Source organism: Microplitis mediator, chromosome 4, assembly GCF_029852145.1.
Source record: "Microplitis mediator isolate UGA2020A chromosome 4, iyMicMedi2.1, whole genome shotgun sequence".
Lineage (NCBI taxonomy): Eukaryota > Metazoa > Arthropoda > Insecta > Hymenoptera > Braconidae > Microplitis > Microplitis mediator.
The window spans coordinates 10,893,440-10,912,947 of NC_079972.1; the positions used below are offsets into that span (position 1 = coordinate 10,893,440).

The window sequence follows — 19,508 nt, forward strand, 5'->3', positions numbered from 1 at the left end:
TGAGGACAAAAAAAAATTTATAATTTAATTTAATTAATTAAATAAATAAATTGTTATACAAGTGCCTAGATTTTATGCGGCTGTAATTGAGGATTAAATAAATATGACTAAATTTTTACTTACAATACAACGAAAAAAAATATATATTTATATATAAATATATATACTGTGCAAGTAGCTGATCAATTAGTAATTAGCTTAATTTTTTTTACATTAAAGAATTCAAATTTAAAATTTCCCGCTTTGCGTAAATTTAATTAATAATCTAGTAAAGTAATTATCAAAAATTTAAACAAATGGATTTTATTGTGCCTATGAAGTAGTGATAATTAAATAGAATAATTGTATGGTAATATAATTAACATTTAATCAGATCACGTATTTTATAAGTTTCATAAATTTAAAACTTGTATATAGGCCAATTTATCCCTATATTTTTGTTATATATTTATAAATATATAATGCAAAGTTATATATCGCACATTTTAATAATACATTAAATTTATTTAATTAATAAAACAAATTCCTTAATTAAATATCAAATGTCTACTCTAGTAGTTGATAATTTTTTTTTCAATATATCGCCTTAAACTTAATAATAAGAAGTAATTGAATAGATACAGTAATAATATTAATGATAAAGTGTACAACCAACTTAATTACCTGTAATAAAAGTATAAAGTTTTATAGATTTAAAATAAAATATATAAGATTATTCATAAGTACAGTAAAGAAGTTTTAAAAAATTAATTGATTAATTTTTAAAAATCGATTAACTATAAAATAATTTTTAAGTGCAATGAAAAAAATAAAACATATATATATCTATATATATATTGAATACATAAGACTGTTTACATTTTTTTCTCAAATTTTTTCTCTGCTATCGATCGTAAATTGTGACATAAAATTGATCTATAGATCTATTGAATAAAATAAAAAAATTACAGATTAAAAAAATAAAAATTCGTTGCCTTATTAAATTAAAATAACTTGTACAGAGTATTGTAAATTGTAATTGTCCTCAATTATTATTATTGTATTTTTTTTCTTTTCATTTATAATTAATATTATTATTTATTTGATAGAAAGAAAAGTTGATAGAAAATGTATATTAGATATTAAGTTTAATTGATAAATAATTATATTTTTATTACTATTATTTTTTAATGTTATGGTTATATATATGTTATTATTGTAGTAATTATGCATGCTTATTTTATGTGGTAACATAAGTGGTAAACTTCATTTTTTTTTGTTTATCATCATAACAATCATGCCATTAGGGTAGGCCATGAAAACTTGCCATCGTTTTTGATTCATTATATATATACGTATATCTATGTATATTTATATACATAAATTATGATAATAATTAATATCATTATTATTGATTATTAATACATATAATATTATGTATTAATTAGTTAATTAATTAATTAAGGATATCTTTTAATTTTATTTGCAATATCTTAATATGCGTATCATTATAATAAGTATGACTTTAATTAGTTTAAAATAATATAAAGAAAAAAATAATAAAAACTACTGTAATAGTGTTTAATCTTCCAATTGATGGATTGAAAATATAGAATTTATATCATCAATTTCATTTTTTTTTTATTTAATAATTTAATTTTTTTTACAGGAAATGAAAATTTGTATTTCGCGTGCCAAATGCTAAAAGGGCGTATAAAAAAATTTTTTTTTGCCATTCTTTTTAGAACCGGTCGAAACAAAGATCTGCAGAAAAAAAAATTTTGACGTACTAACGTCAAAAGGGCGTATCTTAAGATATACGTCCTTTTGGCTTTAGGAAATTGTCGGTCTAAAGCTAAAAGAGCGTAAAAAAAAAATTAGGATTTTTCAACATTTCGAAAAACAGTTTTCAAAATTGTCCGGAGAAGGTTTGTATGAAAAAAAATTTTGAAAAAGTCAACATTTTCGATGGTAGTAACTTTAATTTTTCATCATTTTGGACAGTCTAATGTAATTAAAATAATCATTAACTTTAATTTATAATCAACCTGGAAATTCCCAAATAATTAATAATTATAAGCTAGAGATAGTAAAGTTTAATATTCGTTCCTATATTCAACGCCACGCGAAGCGTATGGTGGAGAGTTAGTATTTGAGACATACGCCCTTTTGGCTTTGGAAATTTTTTTTTTCATTTTTAGGCTTAGAACATGTTTACAAAATGGATTGGCACCAAAAAAATTATACGCCCTTTTGGCATTTGGCACGCGATTTATTAATATGAATTAAATTGGACAAAACGGAGTTCAAATTTCCATGACCTTGAACTGTCATAACACTTGAACTTTTAATAAATAATTTAAAAAAAATTAAATCATTAATTGAAAAAAAGAAAACTGTTACGATTTCCCCGAGATATAGATTTTAAAAAAAATTACTCAGTTGTTATCAATTAGGAATTAAACGAAATTTGGTAAATAAATTTTAGCTTAAAAAATTTGACATTTCAAATTGTAAAGATTTTACCGAAATTTAATTAATAATTTCCGTTTATCTCATAATTAATATCAACTGAAAATAATTTTTTAAAAATCTGTCTCGGATAAATTGTAACTGCGTTGACTTTTTTTTAATTAATGCTTCAACTTTTTTGAAATTAATTATCAAAATTTTAATACCGTCATTACTATTGAAAGTCATTGAATATTTGAAAAAAAAGGGGAGGGGGGGTCTTGAAAATGCCTTTAAGTATGAATGCTAATTATATAACTTATGAAAAATATATTTTCTTATGTAAAAAAATTAATCGACACGAGACAAAAAATTATTATTTGATTTTATAAAAATATAATTTTCAAAATAACTCATTTTTTATTTTTATTACAAAATTTTCTTCACAGAAAATAAACAATTAATCTAAAAATTTAACTGGAAATAATTATCGAGTCAAAATAATATTCTTAGTAATATTCATTTTTCTGAATGTGAATTTTTTCTGTTAGTATTTAATTCCAGCTCACGACTCAAGAACTTGGATTTGTAAAAAAAAAAAAAAGTTCACGATTTTGAATTGTAAATTATAATTTTTTTTTGTAAATTTTCTAGTTGAATGACAAAGAAAAGAAGTTGAATGTAGTTAGAAAAAAAAAGTTTTATAAAAAGTGACGCAGGTAGAAAAAAGTAAATCTAAAATCTAAGAAATCTTTTCATCACCAGGTATTCAAGTTTTATTTTTTATTTCCATTCTGTTGGTTGAAAGATCTAAACAAGGATCTAAAGTCTCCATAAAGTGGACCCGTAGAATTGGAATACAAGAACCAGCTGTCTACTTACCCTATTTTTCGGAACTACCTGTCCAGGTATACATTGAAAAGCCATTTAAATGTCTAGAGACATATTTTAATGTTTAAAATACCAGATAATAATGCCCACAACAACCTACGGTTCTTGTTTCCTTACTTATTTTTTTTATTTTCAAGACTTGCGATATCTTCAGTCCTTTGAAAGTTAATTTACTAATAAAAAATTCAAATTTTTTTATGGCAATCTGCTTTATTGACAAAAAATTAAACGTATATACATTATATTATTTATAATGTTTACATATATACAGTACGGATTAAAAATGTAAATTTTTATAAAATAATTCCAAAGTTAATATGCAATAAAATATATATAAATATTTTGTATTTAATTAATTATTAAGTACGTGAGGTGTGGAATGAATTGTTTTCATAAAATTAACTTTTAATTTATGTAGAGTAGAAATACTGGTTCTGGATACAAACAATTTTGATAATCTGATAAAACATTTGATGCTTAAATCAGATCCTGATGCTTTTGTTATACATTTATATTAGTAATAATTTCATGATACCAGCATCGAAACTTGAAGTTTCAGTGTCTCTAGAGGCAGTCGAGAAAAGGTAATTTTAGTCCAATGCCGCGAATGATTATTAGCAGACAAGTAAATTGTGAATGTCCAGTCAACGGGCACACAAACTTGTTTCTTCCCTTGGGAATAAACAAATAATCCCTGGTTTACAAGCTGGCGACAATCTACTGCAGCAGCTTGTCACCAAGTTGCTGCAAAAATTGGCTTCTCCATAAATTTACGGCAACTGGTCGACAACTTTCTGAGAATGTTGGTGGCAAAAGTTGGCATTCGTTAGTTGACAGAAAGTTGCCTTTAATTTTCTCAGAAAGTTAGTGACAGGTTGGGACAGTAGATTGTCACCAACGTTCTGGGAAAGTTGCCAACAACTTGTAGTCAACAGTTACAAAAGCTGAAAGTTGTCGTCAACTTGATCACAACTAATTGACACCAACTTTCTGACGAGAAAGTCTTGCTGTTGGGGATGTTTCTACCCGCTGACTGAAGGCTTTTGCAATTTAAACTCTGATACTAGTCATTTTTTTAATAGTAATTTCAGAGCATTAATTTTATTTGCGTAAATGACAGTTCTGGCTGTGATTTAGTTTTATAAAAATTAGTGTCAATAATAAATAGTATTTATAGTTTCTGCTTGATTATAAATTGCAAATGACAATTTAATAGTTGATGCCACCATTGGTCGAAAATTAACTTGTTTCTGACTGGCTGCTGACACTGAAACTTAAAGTTTCAATGCAGGTAATCATGAAAAATATTATGATACTGAAGTTTGCTGATGTCTAACAATTTTTGAATTTTTAAAAAACGATAAATTATAAAAAAAAAAAATATTTAAGAAAATTGCACTTATAGTCTTTTCAATTTTCTACATGTGCAGTTTTTCAGTTTCTTTTTTTCTTCAAATTTAATTGTTCAAAATAAAATGCTAAAATTTTTAATTGTCTGCTAACTTCAGGATCATCAAATATTATATGTGAATGTAGCAGACAGCAATTTTAAAATTTTTGAATAAATAAATAAAATGCAAGTAAAATAAAAATTAAAAAATACGTGTTCATATATTTAAAAAATCAGTACGCGCATTTTTTCAATTTCATTATTTAAATTAATTAATTCATTTACTCAAAATTTAGGACTTATTATTTACTCTATTTACTTATAGTTTTAAATTTGTCTGACGTCTGCTACATTCACACTTAAAAATATTGTGTGTAATTCAGGATGAAAGGCCATTTCAGACTGCGGGTGATGTCAGCCAACTTCACTCTGATCTAAAATTGTTTTGTTTCATCCCTTGTCATACAAAATACTATTAATTGTCCAAGTTGCACACTTGGCTTTGTGACATCTATAAGATGACAGTTCTGAGGCTGTTTTTCGACACAATCCTGAAGTTAACAGACAGTTACAAATTTTCGGATTTGTTTTTCAACAAATAAATTACAAAAGAAAAAAAACTAAAAATATACACATGTAGAAAATTTAATTTAACCATAGGTGCAATTTTTCAAAATATTTTTTTTTTATAGTTAATCGTTTTTAAATAAATTAAAAAACTGTCAGACGTCTGCTAACTTCAGTATCATTTTTCGACCTATCGATAAGTAAATTACAAATAATTGTCTGTCATATAAACGATTTTTTAATTGAAATGAGGTTTTTGGCTCAAAATAAAGAACACAAATTTCCTATGACTCCTGGGACCAACATCTGTACGTCTTATTTATATAAAAAAAAACTTGGCTTTGAGACAAAAAAAAATTTGTCATCCTTTTAAAAGACATCTTTATGATATCTTAAAGTTGTCCCTGAGCTACTTGGGTAAGTATCAAATCTCCACAAATGATCGTGTTTAAAACCAGTGATTCGATTCTACATAAAATCATTTTTTCTGTTTACATTTAACGTCACATTTAGCAAATTAATTTAAAAATTTAAACGTGAAATCTAATATTTATTAATCGCAGTGTTACAAAAATATTTATCAACTTCTCATTATTTAATAAAATTATCATTATTATTTTTTCAAATTAATGACGTTGAGGTTTGTGTTTGTGTATTAATATATATATTATATATAATTGTAGCAGATATCTATGTACTTATATTTAATTTTCACTATTATACTTATATTTTGATTTAAACTATTTTTTACAATTCAATCAATACTTACACTGTAATTATCATTTATTTATAACTTTAAATCATTTTTTTGATACATTTATATATCTATTTTTTTTACACATCGTCTGACAAATAAGACAACGATTGAATTCAAATAAGCTGCGTTTAAAAAATTAGATTTCATTATTTTATTTTTTAAGCAAAAAATTGTGCATTCTAAAGACGTTTTAAACGTCAGTTAAAATTGATAAGATTTTAAATATTTAATTTTTTTTTTAGGCCAATGATTTATTCATTTATTCAAAAAATATTTTTTAATTATTTAACAAGTGAGTCAATGATTTAAAATCATTTTTTACAGTACAGTTAACAATTTTATTGACTTATTCACGTCCCTCTGAGTTTCATTTTCTCTTTTTTTAATTATTTAATTACAGATCTAAATACAGTATTATTTTATTTCTTTTTCTTTTTTTTTTATTGATGACAAAATATATCTAACAGTGAGCGACAACCTTTTGAAACAGTATTCAGTATTCACAACCACATATCAAACTTTTTTTTATATTTATTTGTTTGTTCTTACGGCAGATTTTAAATTTTCAATTAAAAATACTATTGGTGTTACGTAATTAATTTTTACAATAAATATTATTCAATTTATTTATCACTAAGTTAAGTAAATTACTGCAATTATTGACAATTTACACTAAATCAAATACATAAGACATAATTTCGTAAATATTGAGGGCATTCTTAGACAATTTTCCCGATTTTTTTAACTTTAAGTTCCAAAGATATTAAAATTTTGAGCCCTTTTTTTCGGTGCCGTGATTAATTACCAGATGACAAAATAACGGGAACTAAAACTTTTAAGTGAATTTTTGGAATATAATAAAAGTTATATATATTTTTTAGACATGTCAAAAAAAAAAATAAATAATAAAGTGTCAATAATTGGGTCTTTTGTGAGCTTGTATGAGCAAATAAATATCTATTAAAAATTATTAAGGACGTTGATGGGAAGGCATCAGTTGCCTACAATTTTTTTGCCGATTGTATCAAATGCCTACAATATTTTTTCGTACATAATAAATACATACTGCTCAGTTTCTTACTGCTCAATTGCCTACCAAGCTTTATTGCCTACAAAAATAAAAAATATATATTCTAATTGCATACAAAATTTATTGCTGACTGTTCTATTGCCTAGTAAAAAAAATATTTTATGATGTCCAATTGATTACTATTCAACTGTGTACCCATCAGAGAAATACCTGATTATTGTAGAGAAGCTTCTGATTTATTTGCTAAGAAAATCAAGTACTTATTGATGAGAAATGATGAATGTTCAAGACCGATCATTTAAAAAAAAAAAAAAAAACTCAGATGATCTGAAAAATATCATAACCACGGTAGTTTACGCAATATTAACTGGAAACTTCATTAAGTTTTCTATCAGATTAAAAATTAATTAACATTGTTAATGATTGAAAACATATTCAATTATATGTTCATACTTTTTATTTTTGTAGGCAAAAAAGTTTGGTAGGCAACTGAGCAGTAAGAAACTGATCAGTATGCATTTATTGTGTACGAAAAAATATTGTAGGCATTTGATACAATCGGCAAAAAAATTGTAGGCAACTGATGCATTCCCCAAGTTGGTAACTCAATAATTTTTTTTAAATTAAAAAAAAAACAGTCAAAATAAAAAAATTTCGTTGCCGACTTTTTAATACTCAAAAATCATTAATCGATTTGTTCGTTAATTTTCTATCTTACAATTGGCTTTTACCGTTAATTCAAAAAAAAACTTTAATAAATAATTATTTTGAATAAAAAAAAAAACAATGAAATTGTTCACTCACATTTGAAAATAATTATCAGTAGATATAAATGAATTTTAAATTATTCATAATTAATTATAATTTATAAGGAATTAATTATGATGAGGCCTAAATATTTGAAAAAATTGTCTCCAATATATATTATTTTAAATTCAAATTCAAATTAGTTATTAATTATTAATTATTAAATTATAATAATAAAAATAATTATCAATCCGGATTTTTAAAAAATGAATTTTAAAAAAATGCTTTCATATTAATGGCACTTGTAACAATTGCGTTATTGACTGATCAATTTATTAATAACAGATGAAAGTATACTTAATACCTTGTGTATTTAACTTAATAACTTTCCAGATAATTAATTAATTATTTAAATTTATTAAACTAAAGCAGAGTTGCATAAATTATAATCCTTATTTAAATAATCCTCATACAAGATTGCCGCAGATAATGAGTGCACCCTTGCTTTTTTAACTAGTAACTAAAACAACAAAAATATATTATTTAATAAATATGTCTTAGGTAGAAACTGTTAAATAAATATATAAGTAATAAAATTACCGATAATAATTAGGTTTAAAAGGCCCAGCTTTATTGAGTCCCATGTATTTGGCCTGTTCATCAGTGAGTTCTGTTAAGTGTGCGTCGAATGTGGGCAAATGTAACGATGCTACATACTCATCTATTAATAAATTGCATAATAAGTTAATCAATAAATGAATATATAATTAATACAGCCGACTACCCGTCATTGGCCTACACGGAGAGAAGTTTATGGTAACAATTACAATATATTATGGAATGGTTCCCATATCGTATGGTAACAAATTTTTTTTGAAATATCAATTATAGGAATGGCACCCATACAAATTATAGTAACACTCTCATCTATATAGTTTTCATAATTATGCGACATGGGAATAGTTCTTATGAAATTAGTAATAGTTCCTATATCATTATGGTACAGCAGAATTTTCAGAAAAAAATGTATAGGGTAGAAGTACCATTACTGCCACTGCTTCATTTTTGAACATTTGAAACTTTATTTTAATTAATGTAAATTTAAGCTTCGAAATTTCAAAAATTCGTTACGTGTTTTTTTTACAGATACAAAAACATGGTGGCCACAGATTTTTGAGATTGAAATTCCCTGCCTTTTCTAGATATTCCAGTCAAACAATTCAAAAATTCCCTGACTATGTGTAGTAATATTATATCATTGGAAATATTTATTTAATTTAAAATAAACTGGTATAAGTCAGTTTAATCAATAATTAATCATTGTCGATGAATGAAACTTTTTTGTATTATTTGTCAATGTTCATTTTTTTTTTTTTTTTATTTATTAAATGAATAATTTTTTATTCTTGATTTGAAATCCATGTTTTTATATACCTTACTCTATAATAAGATATAAATAAATTTTTCATTTTCACTAGAATAAATTTCATAAATAAGAATATTTCATAGAATATTAATAAAGTATTAATGAAGTACGCGAATAATAAATATAGTGAAACTTATTAGTTCATTACTTATGTATACATATAATGTTTTTAGTTTTTTAACTTGTCAATATGGATGTTAATAGCATGAAGATCCTGGCGATTGGTTTCTACTAAGACTTTTTTTTTCTAACAGCCTTGATAATTCTAACTGCTTCATGTTTTCATTATTGAAATCAATTTCTACTAATTTTTTTTCAAGATGGTTTTACAACCGCATTCGCGCCGCGTCACTTTTTGAACAGTTTTGATAGAAAACTAAATTTGTCGGATTTTTTGTCAAAAGAACGAAAATGAAAATTTTTCCAGCTTTGTGACGAAATTCCCTGACATTTCCCTGACTTTTTCAGTATATTTATAATTCCCTGACATTTCCAGGTTTTCCAGAAATGTGGCCACCATGAAAAAAAAAATTCTTTTATTCTTTTATATGAATTTTTTTTCACTACAAGTTTTGTTTTGAAGTTTTTTACAAATTTTTTTCGTTTATGAAATATTTGCAAAAAATCTGTTTTTATTTTTTTGCTCATCAACCTCTGAGGTAACATCATAGACCTTCAACAAAATTTGCACTAACTTTCGAATGTCTCCTATTTCGGAGTTTCGACTGGACTATTAACCAGCGAAACTGAAAGGAGTGTCAAGTGGAGGAAGCTGTTTGGACTCAGTAATTCCTGATTTAGGAAAAGAGGCAGGAAGAGGCTTATGACGTAGTCGCCTGTATATTAAACAATATTTATAATTACCCATTTTTTTTGGCAGTAAATAAACGTCACTTTTATAACGACCCGCTGGGGCATTAAACAGTTCAATGAGAGCTAAAGCTTGGGTGGCAGCTGTGATTGATACAACAAATGATGGTATGCTTGAACATGATAAATTAACTAGACGCCCTTGAGCTAAAAGCACAATACGTTTTCCATCTGGCCATATCACATGATCTACTTGTGAGCGTACTTTTTCCCAAGTTAAATCGGGTGTTCGTAAACTATTCTATTATTCAAATAAATCTATTAATATTATTATATAATTAAAGTAATTAATTAATTATTTGTATGAATAAATCTTACGACATCAATTTCAGTATTACTGTGACCCATATTACAAATAACACAACCGTTTTTCATCTTATCCATGTGCTCACGTGTTACTACATTTTTATTTCCAGTTGCTGTTATCACAATATCGACATTTCTGATTACTTCGTTTAATTTCATTACTCGAAAACCATCCATACTAAAATATAAATAATAATAATAATATTTTTCTGCTCTCCCCCGGAAAGTGGCAACTTTCGGGCTGTTCTGAACGAAGTTGCAACTTTCCGGCTTCATCGAGCAGAAAAATAATATACGCACCTTGACCAGTAAAAAAAAATCCTCAGACCATATGTTTGTCAACAATTACATGTGCCCTGAGACTTTTCTTATTTTACTGGCCTAGATATGTAATATATTTTATTTAAATAAAATATTTAAAGGGATTGGTGACCGGGTACTTTATAGTAGAAGATCCGAACTAAAATCGACCTTCACCGAGCTGATAATAGAATAAAACTTATTTTATAATAAATTTAGTATATTAGAAAATATACAAAAATGGGTTGTCTAAAAAAATCCTGGACAGAATATTTCTAATTATTTTTTAAAAAATGATTTTTCATAAAATGTTGCAACATCAAGATAATAAGAAAATTTTATCCTGACTTGAAGTATAAAACATATAGAACATTCAGATCTTAAACTATGATCAGTAATAAAAAAATAAAATTCTGAAGAGAATAAAATATAAATAAGTCATAACAAAACATTAATTTAGTTTATTTACCTGGCTTGTAAAGCGCAGATAGGATCAATTTCAGTGATGTAAACAATACAACCCAGGCCTTTGAGCGCTTGACAACATCCTTTACCAACTTCTCCGTACCCACAAATGACGACTTGTTTACCGCCAAACATAACATCCGTTGAACGTTTTAAACTGTCAATAATACTTTCACGACAGCTGTAAAGATTGTCAAACTTTGTTTTTGTTACACTGTCGTTAACATTCATTGCGGGGACTGAAAGTTTCCCGGCTTTTGATAACTGGTACAATCTATGCACGCCCGTAACACTTTCTTCAACAATTCCTACATAAGCAACACATTTATTTAGTTAATTATGTAATTTTAAATTGATTAATAAGACACAATATCAATTCCTCACGGAAATATATACATATTTAATACATACGTATATGTGGGAGTATATACCTTGAATAGCTTTAAACATAGTATTATATTTTTTAAGCATAAGATGAGTTGCATCACCACCATCATCTAAGATCATATTCGGCTGCCAATTTTCAGCGCAAACACATTTATCGATACACCACCAAAAATCTTCTTCCGTTTCCCCGCGCCATGCAAATATCGGATAACCAGAATGAGCCAGAGCCGCAGCAACTTCATTTTGAGTTGAATAAATATTGCAAGCAGCCCATCGTATTTGTGCGCCTAATTCTACCAGTGTCTCTATTAAAACTGCTGTCTGTGCATTTATATGAGTGCACCCGACAATTTTAGCATTTTTTAGCGGCTAAAAAAAATATAAAGTATCGATTAAAACAAAATATTTTACGTACCTGAAGATTGGAACGTTTTTCGCGCAACGAAAATGAAAAAATTCATGTAATTCGACTGCTTAAAGGGTCGGTCCGGGGATTGGGGAGTAGTCTAAGATTTTCGGCTGACATACCAGCATCTATATGCGAAACATTTCAGAAATCTAGTCATCCAGCAGATTTTTTACTTTCCAATTTTCTTTTTCATTGCGCGAAAAACTTTCTGATCTTTAGAGACATAATATTTTAATATAAATTCATTTGTAGTAAATGAAATGATAGGGTAGAGGTACCATTTGTGGCCACTGCTCCATTTTTGGACATTTAATACTTTATTTTAATTAATGAAAAAGTATAAAATGAAATTTTCATTTTAATAGTGGGTTAAAAGTATCATTTAACATATTTTTTAAAATAAATTATGTCATTGTGTATTTTACAAATTATTTTATTGAAATTTTTCAAGTGTCCAAAACTGGCACTAAGGTGACCAAAAACGGTACCTCTACCCTATATTAATTAAAAATGAATTATTTATAATATAAGTACTCTATCTTCAGCAGCACGTCGACGTAATGCCATAATCCCAGGCATTTCTTGCTCAGCTATTTCAATTTCACGTCGTCCAAATGCGTATTGATTAATATTCCTGACGCAAAAGTCCGTAAACCCTTTCTCCGTCTTTTGAATTTTTTCCCGCGGTGACACATCGTCTTCACCGGATGAACTTCCTGTATAAGACGCTGAGATTTAAGCAAATGACAACAAAGTTTTTTATTAGTTGCACTGCATGATCTAATTGCGAGTAAATTAATGACATTTGATTGTGACTATGCTACATTTATGTATTAGTAATATTTTTTTTAATAATTTCTTTACAGTCAATGACAATGTCAATGAGTTTAAAAAAAAATAACGCGTAACTAATGATGTGATAATTGTATTGTAAGCAACTATAATGCATGTGATAAATTATCACTTAAATAAACGTGATAATAAATTCAAATTTTTGAGGATACAAGATCTCAGAGTTACGTATTTTAATAAATAATCAATTCACTCCGCATTTAATCAGCGTTCACTCTGCAAATTTTTTAGTGTATAGAAGAAAAAAATGCACATGTAGAAAATTTTAAAAATTATAGGTGCATTTTTAAAAATAATTTTGTTTTACAACTTATCGTTTTGAAAAAAAATTCAAAAATTATTAGACGGTTAACTTCAATATCATTAAAAATTATGAGTGTGAATGTAGCAGACATCAGACAAATTTAAAATTATAAATAAATATAGTAAATAATTTAAAAACAGTTTTACAAAAAATGCACTTATTAATTTCAAAATTTTTTAAATGCGCATTTTTTTTAAATTTTATTTTACTTACAAGAAACTTATTTATAAAAACGAGCAACTTGCAGTCACTGCGTGACTGCCCAAATATCACTACTAAATTTATAAAATACGCAGAAAAAAAGGATTTCTTGCCGCAACAAAATTTTAATTTGCACCAAGAAATTTTATGCATTATCAATTAAATACAAAAATTGTCTTGGGTGAGAAAAGATTTTTTTGGTCAAGAAATAATTCATTACACCAAGAAATTTTTTCTAGTTCTAAATAAATTTTTGTTCTCAACTCATAATGCAAAAAATTTCTTGGGGTAAGTAAAAATTTTTTTTAGGCGAGTAAACATTTTTTGTGTCAATGAATCCTTTTTTTTTCTATGCACACTTTTTTGGCTTTGAAAAGCTTCCTAAAACCAAAAGGGAGTAAAAAATCTGTCATTATGAAATAAGTACCGCGATATAAATAATATAGCTATATATTCAGTGACATTCAGTCATATTTAGTGACAGAATAATTAAAATATTAATTTATTCAAAGAAAATAAATACGATCGTCTTTTTTCCCGCGTAATTTAAATGTAATTCGAATGATATAGATAAATCTATTTATCTCAATACTTGGCAATTAAAAAGAGTTTAAAGTATGAAAAGGCACAAATTCAAGTCAAGACCTATCTCATGATACCAATTTCAATAACATTAACTAATTCTATCATATAGATATGGCGGGAACAAAATTTTCCTTATTCTCTTAATAATATAGATTACAAAATTGTCTGATCGCTACTTTCATTATCACTATCATAAATAAATTCAAATTTAAAAATTTTCGCGGTATTGTGTCACTAAACTATTTTGACTTTGGGTTAAAAGTAACAGAATACCGAACCCTGTATCCTCATAAATTACAATTTATAACAACATAAATATTAAAACATTTTAACAACGGAAATTAAAAGATTAAAAAATATAAAGTACTTGCATTTAATAAATAAAATAAATAATTTTTTTTATCTTACCAGAACTGTAACTGTCATTACTGCTCGCTGATAATGACCGACTACGATAACGACTTGATTTTTTTAATGCTCCAGATTTTGATTCCTATAAAAAAACAATTATAAACATAAAACAATAATTAATTATTTAAAGAGCATTAAATAAATAAATTAAAAAAAAAAAAAAATATTAGCCGTGACACAGGATTGCGATGAATTATAAACTACAAAGAAATAACAATGCGTATGAAACGATATAAATTTAAATAAAAAATGATTATTATATTATTTAATACAAGTAATGTATTAATAATTAATAATTGATAATTAATATTGATATTAATTATCAAAAATATTGATATTATCTACGTGCGTGTTTACCAGGACGAAGAGTGATTTAATATTAGTATTAAAATAAATATAAGCTTACCATTGTAAATTTGTATGAATTTTATTAAGATTCATTTAATGATTAATGATAAATTAATGACATGAATAATTGTATTATTATTTATTATATATATTTTTTTAAATTTATTATGACGGTTGATTAATTTGAATTGTTATTATAACATTTTCCTAGAGTAATTTATATCATTGTTAATTAATCATGCATCAAAGTATTTGTATATATTATTAATTATGTTTATTAATTTATTAAATAAATCAAGTATTGGATGATTAGTTTATTTAATTAATTTTGATTATATTATTTCATTTAAATTAATTACCCATGCCAGTAAATCGAAGGCATGATGGCAGTAGTCAATTAAAATTAATTAAGTAATTAATTAATAATTAACCATAAGAAGAATAATGATAATAATGATAATAATAAGAGTAATGATGAGAATAGTAAGAGTAATTAAATTGACAAATAACACATCGTATAGTCACAGTAAGGATTCAAGCGATCCTTAATTATTAATTATAATTAATATATATGGGATATTCGGCGGCAAATTTGAAATTGGAAAAAATAATTCGCAGTTGCAAGTAAAAATGACTTGATTTAAATGTATATGTATATGTTATTGTTGTAGTGACAATGACATATTTTGAATCAAGTAAATTATCATTCATGTTTATATATATATTAACTTATATATTTATTTGAATTAAATAAATATGTATTTTATCCGGTAAACATTTAATCAGTTCAAAGAATCGTCAATAAAGTAAATGATTCACTTGAATTTGCGAATAATTTTTCTCAGAGGTTTAGGACACAACATTTTTAATTTTTATAATTTTTTTGGAGGCATTAAAAGCTTTTATGTAAAATTTTTTAAATCTGAAAGCAATAAATTTTAAGTTTTAGATCGCAAGGTTTTTAATTATTTAGTCGCGATATTTGTATGATAAATAGTTATAAGTTTTGGTATTTGTTAAAAAAAAAATATGAAATTTTGATATATATATTTATTGATAAAACCCAAGCTCGATAGATATTTTTTGTACAAGTGGAAATAATAAAAATAAAAAGAATAAGTTTCAAATTTTTCGTAAGTTTTGAAATTTTTACTTTCGACGATGGAGAAGTTCAATTTATTTTTTTACATTTTTCCTGATAAATTTCAAAATTAACAAAATTATTCGACTTTCGATGTCACTATTCTTTATAAAAACATCGCGATTTAAAATTTAACTTTTGATTATAAATCATGGATTAAAAAAAAAACGTTAATTACTTTCAATACCAATAAAACAAAAAAATTATCTAAATGAAAAATATACTGCGTCATATCCTCATTCATTTGCCCAGAATTTCCAATATAATAATATAAGGAACGAGCATACTCTATTGCAAAGGGAATAAAAAATTTATATAGATATATGTATATATATTTTCTGATTCATACACAAATTTTTTTATATTCTTACTTACTAATTTTGTTCTCGGGCCGTGAAAGGCATTATTTGAAGCCTCTAGGCTCTGAAATCACAATAACCAACCATTTCATAATAGAACCGCCTTTCATTTCATCTATTTTTTTTTTAAATCATCTTATCACGTCTCTACATCTTGTCCTTGGTACACATTTCATTTTGTAGTTCATTTTAATATTACTAATAACTAAATTTATTTATTAGACCTCACATATGAATTAATTTAATATAATTTAGCATAAGTAATTTATTTAAAACACTTTTCTTCATCATAAAAAATTAACTTAAATTTATAAGAAAAAAAAATATTTGAAAAATTTAAAATATTTATTATCAAAATTTTTTTATTACTGCAAATTAAAATTTTCTTTTATGGACTAAACGTTCACATATTTTATTCTATATAAAATAAATATTTATATCAATGATAAATATAAGTGACTTACTTTTTTTTTTATTTTTGTTAGCTAAAAAATTTTAATCAAAATTTTAATTAATATTATTTTTATTTAATTGATAAATAGAAAATTTAAGATTTTTTTTCTGTGAAATGAAATTGAATTTTTTTTACATGAATATTAAAAAGTGAAATTTTAATGTGATTGTGTTAAGTGCAGTAAATAATAAATATATTTGTGATTAATTAGAGCCCTGATTAAAAATACTCATTGAAAAGTATTGAAAATTATTTCAATTCTTGTCAATCCATACGGAGATTTTGAAAAATATTAAATGGAATCGAAATTTCTATCATACTTTCTAATTCTTATAATGAAATTCAAAAGTAGTGAAAAGAATTCAATCTTTCATCATTTCAATACCTTCCAATTCCAAACTATTTTGCTATTAAAAAAGATTCAGAAAAATTCGAAAATGTGAATTCATTTTAATTTATTTCAATTCAAGTCAAAACTCGAAATATGAAATTGTTTTAGTATTGAGAAAGATTCAGAAAAATTGAAAATTTTTAATTTCTTTCAATTCTTTTCAATCCTACACTCGATCCAAAATATGGAACTATTTTGGTATTAAGAAGGATTCAGAAAGATTGAAAATGTCAATTCATTTTAATTTATTTCAATTCAAGTCATAATTGGAAATATGGAACTATTTTGGTATTGAGGGAAATTCATAAAGATTAAAAACTGTCAATTCATTAAAATTTTTTGAACCCCACACGTGACCCGAAATGTGAAATTATTTTGTTATTGAGAAAGATTTAGAAAGATTGAAAACTGTCAATTCATTTAAATCGTTTTCAGCGATTACAAAATAATTATTATGTTTTAATTGATTAGCATATAGTACAATAATTTTGTACCTTTTGAAGCGTTAATCGATTCAAGTTACTGTTGTTTTTCTTTAAAATAAATTTAAAAATATGAAATTAATGTTATGTATACTGCCGATTGGCGTGAATAAATAAATAAATAAATAAATAAATAAATAAATGAATAAATCTTTTTCATTTCAACAATTAACTCGAAATATGGAACTATTTTGGTATTGAGAAAGATTGAAAACTGTCAACTTATTCGAATTTTTTTCAATGCTACTCGTAACCCTAAATTCTAAACTTTTTTGTTGTTGACGAGGATTCAGAAAGATTAAAAATATCAATTTATTCGAATCTTTTTCAATTCTTTGAAAGTTTAGAAATTCTTATATTATTTTTAGATTCAATATAATTGAAAAGTATTAATTTTATGTCCAGATGAAAACCTTGTGGTATAGAAAGTATTCAAAAGTATTCAATTCTCATCTTTTTCAATACTTTTCAATGAGTATTTTTAATCAGTAATAAAATTACTTTTAAAAAATGCACCTCCAGTTTTCATAATTTTCTATATGTGCATATTTTTTTTTAATAAAATTGTTGAAAAATTGCGACATTAATTATAACAATATATTGATTTATTAATTGTATAATAAATCATGATCGAAGTCAGTAGACAATGAAAAATTTTTTTTCAACAAATCAATAAAAAAAAAAACTAAACTAAAAAAATGCGCATGTAGAAAATTAAAAAAGCTACAGCTGCAATTTTTGAATTTTTTTTTTTGTGATTTGTCATTTTTAAAAATCCAAAAATTATTAGACGTCAGCTAACTAGTATCATTAATATGATCCTCAAGTTAACAAACAATTAAAAACTTTCGGACTTTGTTTCCAACAAATTATCAATTAAAAAAAAAAATTAAAAAATATACACATGTAGAAAATTAAAAAAACTTTAGGTGCAATTCTTTAAAATATTTATTTTTCATAATTAATCATTTAAAAAAAAATTAAAATATTATCAGACGTCTGCTGACTTCAGTATCATATCATTAATTAACAAATGGGTAATTGTGATTTTAATTAAATTCTAAACTATTATGAATAAAATGCTCTAAATGTTTCAACAAAAATAAAGCAACATAGGTATTCAATATATTGAAACAAATATATATACTTATTAATTTGTTTTAAAAATAAATAAAAAAAAATATAGGACATGCATTGACATTCATACGTTCAAACTTTATAATAAAAAATGTCAAAAATTAACCTTATAATCTTAAATAAAAAAAAAAAAAAAGAGTAAATAATGCGACAGTACACAAAGTAATAAAATTTTTCTTCATCTCCATCACATATTTTATAAATTAATAATCAATTAAACTTAATTGACAAATAGGACAAATAAACACACATTGTACTTAATTACCAGAAAAAAAACATCTGTCAACTGTTTTAAATTCAAGATACATAAAATTACGTAATAATCGCATGTGACAAGTTTTAATAATTAAAATTTTTCTAAAAATTACTTGTTAATTTACAATAAAAAATTTCAAATAATTACTTCAATAAAAATATCTATTAATAGATATACTAAATTTAAATAATCGAATTGTCAATAACTGTTTACTTTATCGTTATTATCAAGTATTTAAAGTTTTGATAAATTAAACACTTAGTTTTTATTAATTTAATTATATATTATTGTTTATTTACCTTTATTGTTGATGCTGGATCAGTTATTGGACCATCGGACACATTTATTCTTGTAGTTTTTCCAGAGGATGTATTGCTTGGACCATCCCCGTTGTCAGCCATTTTTGATACTCAATCAAGAGTGAGCACTGTAGTGAAGAACATGCTTTATATATATACATATATAGGTATAGGTACATATATATATATATATATATATATATATATATATATATATATATTGTACTAGTCAGCTGGTTCCAATGACAAAATTTATTACCTACAGTAGCGTACAAATTTTTTTCCAGCCCGAATTTTAATTTTAAAAAAGTGT

General features: G+C 25.0%; 1 protein-coding gene across 7 annotated transcripts; it reads right to left on the minus strand.

Moving 5' to 3' along the window:
- Positions 1-3,519: 3,519 nt before the first annotated feature.
- Positions 3,520-19,323, minus strand: LOC130666614 (adenosylhomocysteinase-like 1). Of its 7 annotated transcripts, none has more exons than XM_057467774.1 (11): positions 19,196-19,318; positions 16,641-16,661; positions 16,193-16,240; positions 14,326-14,410; positions 12,510-12,691; positions 11,611-11,935; positions 11,184-11,487; positions 10,427-10,592; positions 10,103-10,349; positions 8,413-8,533; positions 3,520-8,332 (listed from the first exon to the last, which is right to left on the minus strand). In XM_057467774.1, exons 1-11 carry the CDS (start codon positions 19,295-19,297, stop codon positions 8,326-8,328), a joined length of 1,608 nt encoding a protein of 535 aa, XP_057323757.1. In that variant the 5' UTR covers positions 19,298-19,318; the 3' UTR covers positions 3,520-8,325. The 7 variants fall into 7 exon arrangements, with proteins under 7 accessions (XP_057323757.1, XP_057323755.1, XP_057323758.1 ...); XM_057467772.1 differs by having other exon boundaries at positions 12,510-12,703; XM_057467775.1 differs by lacking the exon at positions 16,641-16,661 and having other exon boundaries at positions 12,510-12,703; positions 19,196-19,323.
- Positions 19,324-19,508: the final 185 nt, after the last annotated feature.

Coding starts and splice junctions, on each gene's coding strand:
- LOC130666614 (XM_057467772.1), bottom strand. CDS start 19,297: ATGGCTGACAACGGGGATGGTCCAAGCAATACATCCTCTGGAAAAACT. Junction 12,704..14,325: donor TAATGACAGTTACAGTTCTG/GTAAGATAAAAA, acceptor CTTAAATCTCAG/CGTCTTATACAGGAAGTTCA. Junction 10,350..10,426: donor GTAATACTGAAATTGATGTC/GTAAGATTTATT, acceptor TTTGAATAATAG/AATAGTTTACGAACACCCGA.